This window comes from Athalia rosae, chromosome 1, assembly GCF_917208135.1.
Source record: "Athalia rosae chromosome 1, iyAthRosa1.1, whole genome shotgun sequence".
NCBI lineage: Eukaryota > Metazoa > Arthropoda > Insecta > Hymenoptera > Athaliidae > Athalia > Athalia rosae.
In genome coordinates, this window is record NC_064026.1 from 14,564,852 (window position 1) to 14,578,797 (window position 13,946).

Here is a 13,946-nt window from a genome sequence, read left to right on the forward strand (position 1 = left end):
AATCTGGCGCAAAAATGCTGAATATAAACCTTAATATAAAGAAGGTTGCGAGCGCGGCCGATGGCCAGGGGTAGAAAAGTAACGAGAAGAAGGAGAAAGAGGAAGAGGGAAAAAAAGGGAGGAGAGTAAAAAAGGGGGAGTGCAAATGAAGCTCCGAGGATTACATTCACCCTTCTCTATATTTTCCCTCACTTTCTTCCTCTGTCTCCACGTCCCTCTCTCGTCCTTATATCCAGTGGGTACAATACCGGGAGTTTTCAGCTCCTGCAGGCCATACCTATACCTTTATATCTCGCCGACGATCCCGCACCGCCGCAACCTACGGGATGGCTCATCGCCCACCCCGCCGCACCTTACCCGTGATACCTTCGTAATTTTGAAAACTCTTCACTGCTGATTTTTTTTAGTTTTTTTATTTTTTATTTCTTATTTCTTTCACCCGACCCTTTCTTTGTTCACTTTCTGTTTCTTCTCTCTTTTATTTACCTCTTATCCCGTTTGGCGCACTCACCGTTTATTCTGGTCATATAACTACGGTGTATAGGTATACCGCATACGTACCACTGGTCTATTTCTACTGCAGTCAAGCTAAACTCTTATTATTTTAATAACTGTTTCTGTGGCGGCAGCCGCGGTATAATACCAGCAACGGCAGCGTGGCGTTGCAAAAATGTGGACAAGTTTCACCACCCTCGTCCGTACAATTGGCTAACTAGCGGAATTTTTTTATCTCGCCTCGGTCGAGATTATTTCAAAGAACGTTTGGATACAAAAGATTTTTATATGTACATATACACCGACTAGTTTAAAGGCGTCGTCCTCGCAACAAAAGTGACAAACACTCGGGAAACTTGGTAGATCGAAAAAATTGAGCGGTCCTAATTTTTTCATTCGCATCGTGTGGTCTGAATCACGTTCGGCTTGTGCCAGCGGTATAGGCCTGAAGAGGAAAAAATCGCGAGTCACACCCCTCGATCTATATCGTCAGTGGATTTCATGGTTTCAACGGAGATGATATGGTGAAAAATTTGAGCCCATGCGTATAACGTGAACGGCGAATCAATGGAGGGTAATTAACAACAGGTGGAATCACCCACACCACATTTTGACTCGACGCAGCAGCAGCAGCAACAGCAGCAGCAGCAGGGTTTGTATCGGTGGCGAAATTTGCACGGGCTTTGGGCTATCGAGCGGCGATAGGTTTATAGCACCGGTGAGCCGGCTCCCAGGTTACCCCGAGCTGCTGGTCAACGTGTGGCGCAGCTCGATCTCTCGGTATTTGCTTCCAATTGTAACTTGCAACCCCCCCCCCCCCTGTACTTACTCTACCGTAGGGGGACAGTGACTCTCCGTTTGTTCGACACTTCACTTTATACCCATGTCATGGTGTGCGACGTCTTGTCTCGCTGCGTGGTAACGTAATTCCAACAACAATAGCAACACGCGTCGCATTCAGACTACGATGAATTTAATTCGTTAATCGGCGGCGCAATTGACTTCAAGGTCGAGTCGAATCAAAGGCCACCATACAGGTTTTTGTACATCTGAACGTTCATTATTCCGGTTGAAATTAGAGGAATTCGAGCTCTCGTTTACAATTAATGATAAGATAATTGAATCGCATTGTTGCGACGGCATTTTGAGGATTGCTGGCAAAACGACTGTGCACCATGTTTCTGGTATCTCTCGTTTCTGATAACTCCGGGCTTGCTGTTCGAATCCTGCAACGGCTAGGAACGTTGATCCCCTTGACTTTATGCGAGTCTATAATTGCCGCGGTTGACGACCGATCGTTCGATGATCGGGACACCGAAATCCGCGGCGATCGTTTCTAATTGCAGGAATCCGGAATACGGGAGGATCAGCTTCGCTGGCGGTTCTCTATACCTGCGCGTCGAACTTTTTGCACCAAACACATAAGAGACAACCTATATCGCGGCATGTGACAGTAATTATTGTATATCCTACACTATTATGGATATATCCTACGTGGTTGGAACTAACCCGTGCGACGTTACGTACAGCTATCCTAGAAATCCCATCAGATTAAACCCGCGTCTCTATGCTGATCCTCAGATCAAGGTTTTGTAAGTTTCGTGGAGGACCTTGCAGAATAATTTGGCCTTCGCGCGCGTCTCGTCAAAACTGAAACTATGGATGTACGTACACGTGTAATACACTTACCGCCGTTTGTGTAACACATCGAGATATGTTACTTTTTTTTCTTCGTTCGGTTATATATATATATATGTATATATTTTCGAAGGGCACATGTGTAGCGTAGCGAATGCTAATCTAGCTCGTCACACGTCGTCGACGACAAGAAATTTGAGAATCTAGAATCCGCAATGCGTATAAGTAAAGAAAAAGAGATGTAATCGAAATTTGTACGTACTCCGTGAAAAATGATGTGTGCAATACGTGGGTGAAAACCACCATACACACAAATTCTTTTTATACCATTAATTGATTTTTTGAGGAGAGAGGAATCAAATCCCCTCGAGGGAATTTTCCTTAGGATCAAATATGAATTTTACGACAGAGGAATGGGAACGGAAGTTGGAACGCCATGAATATCCGAGCATTAGAACGCCCTCTGGGACATGAAAAACTGCGAGGATCTTGAATAATAAGGCGACTCCCGGCGTGATTCCCAATCGCCCGAAAACCCGAAGGAGAGCGCGGGCGGAGACCAGGTGCGTCCAACGGTCGAATCGTTTTATTCCGTGCCCCGAAACTCACGCCGTCTGCACCGCTACCGCCACCACCGTACTTTTTGCTCCGTATTCTCATTTATATTCCTGTAATACCAATGGCTATTCATTTTTGAACACAGGGGCTTACCCGACCAAGTAACTAGCGAGAATCCCACTCGACCGCGTATACCGTTTTACTTTCGCTTCTTTGTTTTTTCTTTTTGTTTTTTTTTTTTAACTTTGCGATTTCGGTAGAACGAAACTTGGAATTGAGAATGACCCCCAAAACTGATTTCTAAGTTGTCAAGGGTAAATAATTGAAACTCTCTACTCTGAAGAAATACATTAACATATTAACATAATAATACGACAATATACATATTATAAATGACTATTATATATCTCGTGCATTGAGATTTATCAGCAACCGTATCGATGGACTGAATGGTATTATTTTTGGATCTACTCGAATAATGTAGTACAAGCAGAGATACATTTCTGTGGCACGAATGTTAGAAGAATCGCCGTCGTTCGCCGGCGAATATCAAATACCCGAGTTTTATCAACTGGTATAATTTATATCGCGTTGACTGAAAGGCGGTCAGCCTTACAGGATTCTTACATCCCTCTCGCACATAACGCACAGGGTATACTTCCCATAGGTACTTATAGCGTTTGGAAGAAGTTTGTGGAAATCTGCAAGTGTGTCATCCTAACCAGATACCTCTCAGAGGGGGCCGCGGCTCGTCGTCAACCGTGTTGTGTAAGACGCTGCATAAAAGTGCTCGACTGCAGCCACATCCGCTACCACCCCTTTGACGGTCCATCCATGAACTCGCGCCAAGTATCTCAACGATGATTTCACACACCTTAGCTACTGGTCAAAATCGACCCGCTTGGGGTCGACCTGGTGTTAATGATTTTCACAATCGTATGAAAGTCGGTACTTTGTAGTCATCCACGCAAGCAGTATGGATTATCTATGCCAGCAGACTGTAAGCCAATCAACTGAACCATCCACATCATGGCTTTCATGCAATAACATCACATTTGCTCCCACTCTCTCCCGTGCGATTTAGGAAACTTCTTGCTATTCAATTATTATTGAAATCCAGTGCACTGTAAAGCAATGCCCACCACGAATGGCGTGTAAGCCAGAATATAGTAGAAACGCAATCGAGATGTGACATGGAAAATTAAAAGTAAAAGAATTGTAATATCTGCTAGTTTTCTTCTGGTAGAATCTGACCTTGTGTTCCGGATAATTTGAAAATCCTAGGTTCTGTATAAATACAACAATTTTGTAACATTTCAAATCAACTGCCGTGTTATTCTTCATTGTCGAACAATTGTTGCAATTGTTGTTACTCTTCAATTATTCACCGGCTGCTGAACATTTGATTGTGAGCTCATTGCCCATTGTAAATTTTGGGTGCTAAAACAACCTATAATCAACGTACATAGCTTTTTTACAATTGAATCTTTTTTCTTTCAAACTGCGCCCATTGATTTTTCGCTCCAGTTTTCGAACTGATCTGAAACGAGCTAGCTTTCGAGTTGGCTTAAAACGTCCTCTTCTTCATCTAGAAAGTGCTCTTTTTCGCTCGGAATCGGAAATATACTATTCTTCGTATCGGGCGTCTCGTCCCAGTGCCCAGTATCATCTAGTATCCATTAACGCGCTAAAGTATTCCCACGATCTCTTCGGTCAACGTCGCGTTGCTGTACCGAGTCGTCATCTGTGCCGCAGATTCTTGCCTCGGCTCCTGTGCTCCATTGATGATAATGAAGCTCACTGTATTACGCGACCACTTTGAATCGTGACGTTGACCGAAGATAAATTCGCCCTCGGGTGATTTTCACATACCAACAATAAGTAGCATCGCTCTGTATGACCTTCGTATGACCATCTGCTGTTACCGGTCTATACTATACCTTTCTTTAGAAAACCATTATTAATATCTGAAAATAAAATTACAGCTTGAAAAATAGCTCCTGAAATACTCTTTCATGATGCACCAGTAATTAGTTATTCGTATTTGAAAAATCAAATTTTATTCTTCAAATATCTCGGAAAATAATGATTTAACCTAATCATTCGAAATATCAGATAATTGCACCTCCTTTTTTCTACTAGGAATGATCGATTTTTTATGAATTAAGAAATTGATAGTGATAATTTTTATTGTTACCGGGACAATCGGGATTTGTTTTTTGGACAGTCAAGGTGATCGACTGACGATAACCGCAGTTATGACTTGACGAACGGATTGTCCCGGTAAAATAGCAATCATCACTATTAATTTATTTATAACTATTTATCCATGAAAAAAAAACGATCATTCCTGGTAGAAGAAAAGAAGCAGCAATTTTTCGGCACCCCGAACGATCAGGACAAATCATAATTTGCCTAGATGTTTGGAAAGTAAAATCCGATTACCGATTATTTATTTATGTAAAGCGATTGTGTATCTTGAAAGAGCATTTCGAGAGCAATTTTTTGAGATATAAGACACGGTTGTTGACTGACAATAATCGCAGTTATGACGATTTGTTTTATGGACAGTCGAGTATATCGACTGACGATAATCGCAGTTATGTCGTCACAAACTGATTGTCAAAATTAAAATAATGAACAAATCTTTTCTCTTGATAAATTGTCCTCAACCCCATAATTCACAAATCAAGCTCTTGCCACCCCCGTTCAGTTTTTCATTAAGAAACATCACGAACATTCTTTCCGACGGAATATGCGTCAAATTTTCGAAGAGCGAAAACTTTCGAAAAATGGCCACATTGGAAAATTCGTATGGAGACCGTTAGCTGGCTCGCTCAGATCACCGTTCTTGTGTAGCAATACCACCCGACCTCTTACATCTCTCTCGGAACATACCCCCCGTGCACCTTCCGATACCTCGCACACACATACCGCACAAGGTATGCTCTTAGCACTTGGAAGGAGCTTGTGAACTCCTGCAGGTGAATCATCCTCTCCTGGTGCCTTCCAGGGTGCCGTGGCCTTCAGCGATTTCACGACCATCCCTTCCAGCTCATCTACTCGAGATCAATTGACTCACCGTACAGCTTGAGCCTTCTCAGCCGCTTATTAAACCACCCCCTCCTCCTATCCTTGCCATCGGCACCATATCTTTCGACAGCAACTACCCCTCCTGCCACCGACCTTCTCCCACTGCCGGCCTTTCCATGAGCTCGCGCCTCAGCCTCAGCGCTGACTCAGCAACCCTCCGATGTTCGTAGGGATTTTTCAAGCGTGCTTATCCTGTCACACGTTACCGCGGAGGTAATTCTCGAACTTTTCAATTCCCTTGCCATTATCCGGAAGGGGTACCTAAGCCGTCCACCCTTCCATATTCTTAACTCTTTGGCGAGGTCCACGCGCCTTCTAAGCTTTTGGATGACTTTGTTACGAAACCGCGCTCATTGTCAGTCACCAGACCGGTTAGTAGCGTCAAACACTGCTAGAGGGCCAATGCACCGGCCGTCTCTCACTACCGAAACATCGCGCGTAAGACTTCAAGTTGGTCACTGCCGCCAAAGATCTCTGATCGGCGTGATACAATGCCGAATCTCCAACTGCATGCTCAAGTAGATTAGATCAATTATTGTTTCGATATGTTAAATATAGTACGACGCACATCAGTGCTAGCATGCCGAAAAGATTACTAGAGCTCGCAAATATAGCCTGTCGGATAGAATACTAGGATCTCGGGATAAAGAGCATATGAGCATAAAATAGCTAATAAGGATAGCGTAAGATAGCCGATAAGTTAGCAATATAAGTACATCCAAAGCTAAGAATAAAATAAAATCTTATAGCTCGCGTGTTTGACTATGTGTACAGTGCATTACCAGCTATCTCACCACTAGAGTTCGATGCTGTACCAGCCAGAATAAACAAAGAAACTTAATAATTCGACACCAACGTCAAATATTTCTCTACCGATGAGCCCAAGAATCTGGCGGAGGGGGACGAGACCCCCAGACCCGTTTACGGACTCCACCGGGTGCCTAACCCCCACGCTTTGGCTTAACTTTACGCCTTCTCCCGTGCAGCTCCTTCAACTAGACTAAACCCTGCAGCATATATCGCATTCTTCGCCTTCTTCCTCTTTGCCTACGATGGCTGCTCAGCCGCCTCTACTTCTTCAAGCGTTTCGCGCAAGGGCGCATCCATTCATTCGTAAGACACATCAGGATCTGGCCGACACTCTATTCTATTTATTTTCCGCCTAGTGTCCGCCACACGCGACCACGACTCATGAATTTCGCCCTTAGGCCATCATCCCTAACTTACAAATGTACAACAATTCTTGGCACCTCGCGTTGAGCGCCTTCGTTGCAAATTTTCGGTCCTATTCAAGTTCGCGTTCTCAGCGGATCTTGCTGCCATCTGTGCGTGATCACCATCATCATCGGCAACACGACCTGCCGACCGGGCATTGTGCACCTGCGCTTCGCGTTGTAGCGCACGCACCAGCTGCGCTTACGCACTCGCTAATTGTAAGGAGAATTCTCCCTCAATTGAAACGACTTCTTTTTGATTGCTGCAACCGATCTTTCCGTTAACGTTGCACTAAGGGCTCCATATGGTCCTCTGCCCTTTCCGGCCCTATCCGCCCTCCAAAAAATGGTTCAATTATCGCTATTTCTGCGGATCTACGCGCGGCCATCTCTTATCGGTCAATCACCTTGTCCACGTGCCCAACAGCGACCGTCAAGCCACTTGCCCTGAAAACTGAATTGAAACTCCTCACGCAGATACACGGAGTCTTATCGTGTCTTTTCGGATTTCCCGGCTTTCTCCCGCACTCGTGTCTGATCTTACGGGACTTTTTCGCTAGCTAAAACACCGTAAAGATTGACTTTCCAAGCCCCGTTAACGGATTCCACGTATCGCCTTCAATAGCCGTGATCGTCTAGTGGTTAGGACCCTACGTTGTGGCCGTAGTAACCCAGGTTCGAATCCTGGTCACGGCAATGTGCAAACATTGTCACGGCGGAGGTGAATTTTTTTTTTCAATTTCAGATTCTTGGTTTTTTTTTATACGCTACGATGAAAATCACCAACTGAATACAGAAAATGCAACAAAATATTTGGATCGACAAGAATAATATAAAATAATTTACGCAATGGAAAAACAAATTATGTAATTCAATCAGTCGTAACGATCATATTATCTGCATTTTGTAATAGTTTAGGATTTTTGCCTTACATATATTATAAATGAAATGTATTATTCAAATTAATTTTTGTACATCCTTTACCCAATGGTGTAAGGTCGTAAGTACAAAATACAACTTCTTTCCATTGTCTCTTACTGCTCATAAAGATGATGGATCGTACATTTTTTTATCTTTTTTCAGAGTACGCTGAAAATGTTCAAAAAAGCGTTGAAATGCTAAATTGATGATTGTTCAAGTTCCGCACATTTCCAAAACATTCGCAAAACAAAAAGAGATGTTAACGATCCGACCTGATCAAACACACAAACTATCAGCTTTGGTGTCTTCGCAGGCTCATAATTCGCAAGAGTTCTATGTGCAAATAGTAAATGCCAAAATGTGAAAATGGATGAGTGCGCGAACTTCAGTACCATCGTACCATCAACATCGTATTTTTGGTACATACGACCTTATAATAATAAGCACGTGACGTATTTTCCAATTAAAATCGAGGTCGCATAACTTCAATTTCCAATGCGACTTTTGTGTGGCAATACATTATTTACGTTGGAGACTCAGAGTCAGCGAATTTCTAAGTTAATATAAGACTAAAGTCAGGATTTATTCCCTGTAGTCCATTATTTCGATCGAAACTGTGATAATACATGGTAATCCAGCAACGCGTTAACGTTGTACTTCAAATTGGAACTCATATAGTACTTTTATCATAATTCATCAACACAAATTCACCATAACTATGATATTCACACGGTATTTTTTAACGTTGCTGGGAGTGATAGCTTTGCAAACTATTGGTACGTATGTATTACATATCAAAAATTACACACGTATAACTCAATGATCTTGATTCTTCGATCATGGGCAAGGAATCGCAAGTTAAAATACAAATTCGAATAAAAAAATTGTAGACTTTACCATCGAATTTTAGGCAGAGCTAATGAAATACAAACCTGCATAGATTTGTGCAACAGTTGCGGGGGAACCGCGATTTTTGAAGATAACGCCTGTAAATGCCACGTTGCTGATGATAATCATCGAGGTATAAGATTGGTGATTTACAATAAGTATACATGTATGAAAAAGAGGATACACCCTGATCAAAGAATCCTGATCTAATTGTCAAACGAAAATTCTTTATTCGTCGGTCAAAAATAACACTGCGAAAGAATTCTGGAGTATCCGTTGAAGAATCGAAAATATCATATCATAGTTGATCTTTGTTTAACCATTTTACAGGAGCCGAATGCATCTGGCGAATAAAGAGACAAGCTGGAGATTTAGGAATGGACGTAGTATCATGCGATCTTGCGGATGCAGATATTAATCGACCTGCTCGATGTCTTCTGTCTCCGGGAAGCCGCAGCTTCAGAACTCGGAGTAAGAAAGCGCAATTTGAAACTTCGAATTGATCAGAAATTTACTTTGGAAATTCTTGCAGGCGACGCTGATTTGATCGCCAAATATTTTTCGGGAAACGGTTACGCGGGTGGTCTGAGTTCGTTGTTGGGATCCATGAGTCCCCAATCAAAAAATGATAATTCTCCTGGAGAATATGTGAGTTCAAGTGTAACCGCAAGCGAAAGTGATTCTAATACGGTCCGTAATATCTTTGGACGTTTCTTTCACAATTCACAAATCGAAAGATGATTGAATGATTTTATTTCTGATCAGGTCGGTGCGCCACACCAGGATTATGTTGGAAATTCTATGCCGACGAACGCATATACTGTTTACAGCATGCAACCGGCTGAATCAATCCTAGGTATTTCACCGTACCCATATTTAGTTGGTGCACCTAGCAACTCCTATGTCGACAACTATAACACTATGGTGGGAGCGCAGAATCCACAATTCATAGAGCATTCTGAAAGGAATCGTCTAGATTCACTTATTGAAGAAGATGGTAGTCAGATCACCGGTAAAGTTGCTGCAGAGAGCGGTGACCTCGATGACGGTGGTTTAATGAATGCTGAGGAGACGAATCTTGGTGCAGCAAAAGACTCTAATATTCTAGATGTAGCTGACAATTTGGGTGATAAAAATGAGGAGGGAATGGTCGTTGGCAGTGAACAAACAGAATAACAGCAGAACGATGCTCTCGATTCTTTGAATTTTAGTCCAGCAGAAAAACCAAATATCAATGAAGCCGAGGAGCATGTAGGTATCAAACGAAAAAATGCACGTTTGAACAAGAGAGTGATTAGATAAGAAGCAGGTGAAAAGTGCTTTCAATCGTTTTGTTACGTAATTATAACATTGAATGTTAGTAAGGTTTTATATTGACAGATAATTGTACACTAGTAAATAAACGAATTCTTGCCTCCTTTAATTTGAACAGTCCTTCATTTTACAGAGTTACGTGATATCGAATTATGTAAGAAAAAATTCAATATTGAATAAACAGGTCCAAGCAATTTATCTTCACCCTTCGCCATTTCCTTTTTTTGACAACGATGAGGATTGCTGGAAAGATTGATCATAGATATATTGAACTAATCTGATGACCGAACATCATTTCAATTTTTCCAATCATGCGTGAATTTTTATTGTTATATTGACCAGTCTTGAATTTAACATCATCACTCAACTTTTCTCATCTTTCCGTTACCATCTGTTATTTAGCTACACTTAAATATTGAGAAAATACTGGTCACTATAGATATTAGCCAAATGATTACTAAAATTTATATTTACCATGAGGCAATTTTTCGAACCTAGTGTTCGCAGCAATGTTTATAAATCGTACAGAGATCGAAGTTCATGTGATTTTCGTTCCTTACCGTACGTATACTCAAATGCCTCGCACGCGACCTCCACTTTTCGTAGTTCCCCCATCTTTTCAGATTTTTACTCTCTCTTGAGACACAGCTGATAAAAGGCACTCTTGAATGTAGTTCGGCAATATCCGACCGTTACACAATTAAGTATGTTTAATTTAACGAAAATGATGGAACTAAATACTAAATAAGTTAATTAAGAATATTTAGTCAACATAGTTTGTATTCTTCACTTTTTGGCGCTGCATGTTCATTATACAAAAGAGTAATTAAGACATTTTGTTCAGTAAAAATCGAGGGAGAGTCGATTGGTTTTTTTGTTGCCAAATTTCTAAGGCTGGATTTTTACCAAGACTCTGATTCGACATATTTACGCGATAAAATATGCATTTGAAACAATAAATATCTGTACTGGGAGTATAAAATACCGATGAGAATTCGGCTCACATGTCGTCGTCAGATCAAAAACAGGTACTCGTAGTGCTAGATGATTTTCTTTGCGTCTATCTCGATTCCGAGCAACAGTCTTTTTGTTCACATCTTTTCATCGACATTTCGAACAATTCGAGTCCCTGACTTCCGCTGTTTGGCTTCTCCTATTCTCGCCGCTTCAGAGACGGTGTCTGGAAGCTTCACCCCCAAAGTTTCAGGAAGGATCAAAGACAAAAAACTTGCACTAATGGCCACGACGCCAAAAGACAGTAGTGGTAAAGACGGCATGATTCTCGCCTGTGAATATAGAGAAAATTTTCAAAAATTATAATAACAGAATTGTTAAATGCAAATAGCTGAAAAAGTATTAATGTTCCGCGTCTCATACGCTAAACTCCGTATTTACCAGCAACGGCGTTTGCGGTGCAATCATAGAGCCGATACGACCGATCATGCTACAAAAGCTGAGAAGAGAGTTCCGCAGTGGAGTGGGAAACATTTCCGTGGTAAATATGTAGACCATCCTATAGGACATTGTGATGCAGAATTTTCCACTCAGGAAAATGATCAGCGGCAAATTCCACGTACCTAAAATTAACAACGGGAAAATTTGTTAGTCGCATATTTTGGATTCGACAAAGGTTCGCGTGAGACAGCTTATTTTTCGTGGATGAGAATATAGTGACCTGCAGGCACGTATACTGTGAGTATACAAAATACACCGCTCAAGAAAAATGAGCCACTCAATGTCGGTTTACGCCCCACAAAATCAGCAAGAATCCACACGAGAAACTGAGCTGGTAATTCAACGGTGGCTGTCAACATAAAGTTGATATACTTGTCACCCGGTACCGCTACCGACCGCAAACAAAGTCCGTAGTATACAAAGACATTGGCCAACCAGCAAAACGTACAGACCACGAGTCGAATAAAAAGAGTTTTGTTGCGAATGATTTCTCTTGCCACAGAAATCCGAGAGGCCTTTGACTTACTGTCCTAAAAAATATGAAATAAACGTGAGTGGCGTAGATGGATACATGACATAAGTTGCTACGTGGCAATATCATACGATATAATCATACCAGAGAATGAATAATTTCCTTCTTCTCACTCCTCAGGAGTTGAATCGATTTTTCAGATATCGGAATTCTATTTCCGGATGCAATTTTACGTAGGACTTCTTCTGCCTCTTCAACCCTACCGCGGCTGAGCAGCCACCTTTGTGGGATACAATTGTTACGATCTTTGTCTATCACAAGAGTATTTCTTTAAAAATGATGATTCATCTTGATGTTATTTGTATTTTCACAAACCTCACTGACTCAGGAACTAAGTAAGGTATAAATATTGCTAATAATCCTGGTGCATAAAAAACTCTGAGCAGATTCCGCCAGGATCGAAGCCACATCGCGAATGCGCCCAGCAAGATATACCAGATCACTGCCAGACATGCTGGCAGATTACCCAACACTATTCTTTTTTCCGGTCCTACAAACTCCATACCTGTGCAATTTAAATATTGTCATTTTCTACGTGGATTCAAATGCACAGCTGGACCGATAAAAAAAAAACAATTATCTCCGTATTTACCCAGAACAAACATGGCGCCCCAGACTCCTGATCCTGCCATCGCATCTAAGAACTCAAATATAACAAACATTTCATAATTGACCGAAAATGAACGAATCAGCCCTAAAATCGCACTGATCACGGTGCTCACTGCCAACAAATTCCGTCTACCGAATCTGCGAAAGAAAGTTTCACTTGATAATTGAAGTTGCAAAATGATTGAACGCATTCACAGACTATAATTACCTATCTGACAGATAACCGGTAAATATCATACCGATGAATTGTCCCAGATTATTTATCGACCCTGGCAATGTGAGCTTCCACAGATTATTGCTGCATGTGAGATTAAACTACAATAAAGGAACAAAAAATTGTCAATTATAATACTCGAAATGGTCTGGCGATAACAAAGATCCCTTATATGTATTCTTCATTCACTTCATTAAGAATGCTGGATTCGTGCGGTTCGTATATCCATTCATCGCATTGTTCAGTTTCTGTGCTGAACTTCGTCGTCTCGCACGAGTCCGTTGAATTTTTCACTACGAACCGCGTGCATAATTCAGGTTCATCGTTGGTGTATGGAACAGCATTCGATAACCAGGACGGATGGAGAGTCGTATTCGCGGGATCTTCGCATTCTTTCACCGAACACCTACAAGCCAGATAAATCCGGTCACAGGCCAAGTCACCCAATCATTGGAAGAATTATCTGCATTGTGGCCAATATCACGTATCATTGTTCATTGACAATATGAATTTATCAATGTATTCGATTATGGCTACGAAAGCGTAAAATGTTGATGTCCGGTCAAGGTCAAGATCTAAGCACTTTTGAGACGAAAATGGGAACGAGAAGATTCGTAAACGTTACGGCCGATTTCATGGTAGTTTGAGGAAGACTGAAGAACAATAACACACACCTGTAACTCATTGTTCCCGTAGTAAAAGCGTAACTCATACTGCGACTAGCCGAAAGTATCAGCGGCAAGCTCAGTAGGAAAAAGATGGTCACGGTATAAGGGCCGAACTTGTCAATTTCCGGAAATTCACCTGGTATCTCTTTCTGGCTCTGGTCTGGTTTATGCAATTCATTTTCGTCCGTGGGAGTCGGACTATATTGTAATTTTGCCATTAGAATTATTTACAAATTAACAGAACATACAGGCTCACTTCCATTCGATATGATCAACACTGCACCGAGATGACTCGAACGCCTCATTTATACTTTATTTGAGCCGCAATAGGCGTAAGTCGAGGTAAA

General features: G+C 41.7%; 2 protein-coding genes and 1 non-coding gene across 4 annotated transcripts; 2 read left to right on the plus strand and 1 right to left on the minus strand.

Moving 5' to 3' along the window:
* The first annotated feature begins 7,034 nt into the window (after positions 1 to 7,034).
* On the plus strand, positions 7,035 to 10,230 carry LOC105690672. 2 transcript variants are annotated; one of them, XM_012408692.2, is made up of 4 exons: positions 7,035 to 8,695; positions 9,138 to 9,278; positions 9,340 to 9,455; positions 9,573 to 10,230. In XM_012408692.2, exons 1-4 carry the CDS (start codon positions 8,638 to 8,640, stop codon positions 9,981 to 9,983), a joined length of 726 nt encoding a protein of 241 aa, XP_012264115.2. In that variant the 5' UTR covers positions 7,035 to 8,637; the 3' UTR covers positions 9,984 to 10,230. The 2 variants fall into 2 exon arrangements, with proteins under 2 accessions (XP_012264115.2, XP_012264114.2); XM_012408691.2 differs by having other exon boundaries at positions 7,045 to 8,695; positions 9,340 to 9,497.
* Trnah-gug lies at positions 7,623 to 7,694 on the plus strand. The gene has a single exon. It is a non-coding gene; the product is annotated as a tRNA-His (tRNA).
* Positions 10,231 to 10,883: 653 nt separating the features above from the next.
* On the minus strand, positions 10,884 to 13,898 carry LOC105690671 (solute carrier family 22 member 5-like). The gene is made up of 9 exons (XM_012408689.3): positions 13,606 to 13,898; positions 13,121 to 13,337; positions 12,926 to 13,032; positions 12,701 to 12,855; positions 12,424 to 12,613; positions 12,193 to 12,328; positions 11,797 to 12,106; positions 11,517 to 11,698; positions 10,884 to 11,407 (listed from the first exon to the last, which is right to left on the minus strand). Exons 1-9 carry the CDS (start codon positions 13,815 to 13,817, stop codon positions 11,213 to 11,215), a joined length of 1,704 nt encoding a protein of 567 aa, XP_012264112.2. The 5' UTR covers positions 13,818 to 13,898; the 3' UTR covers positions 10,884 to 11,212.
* Positions 13,899 to 13,946: the final 48 nt, after the last annotated feature.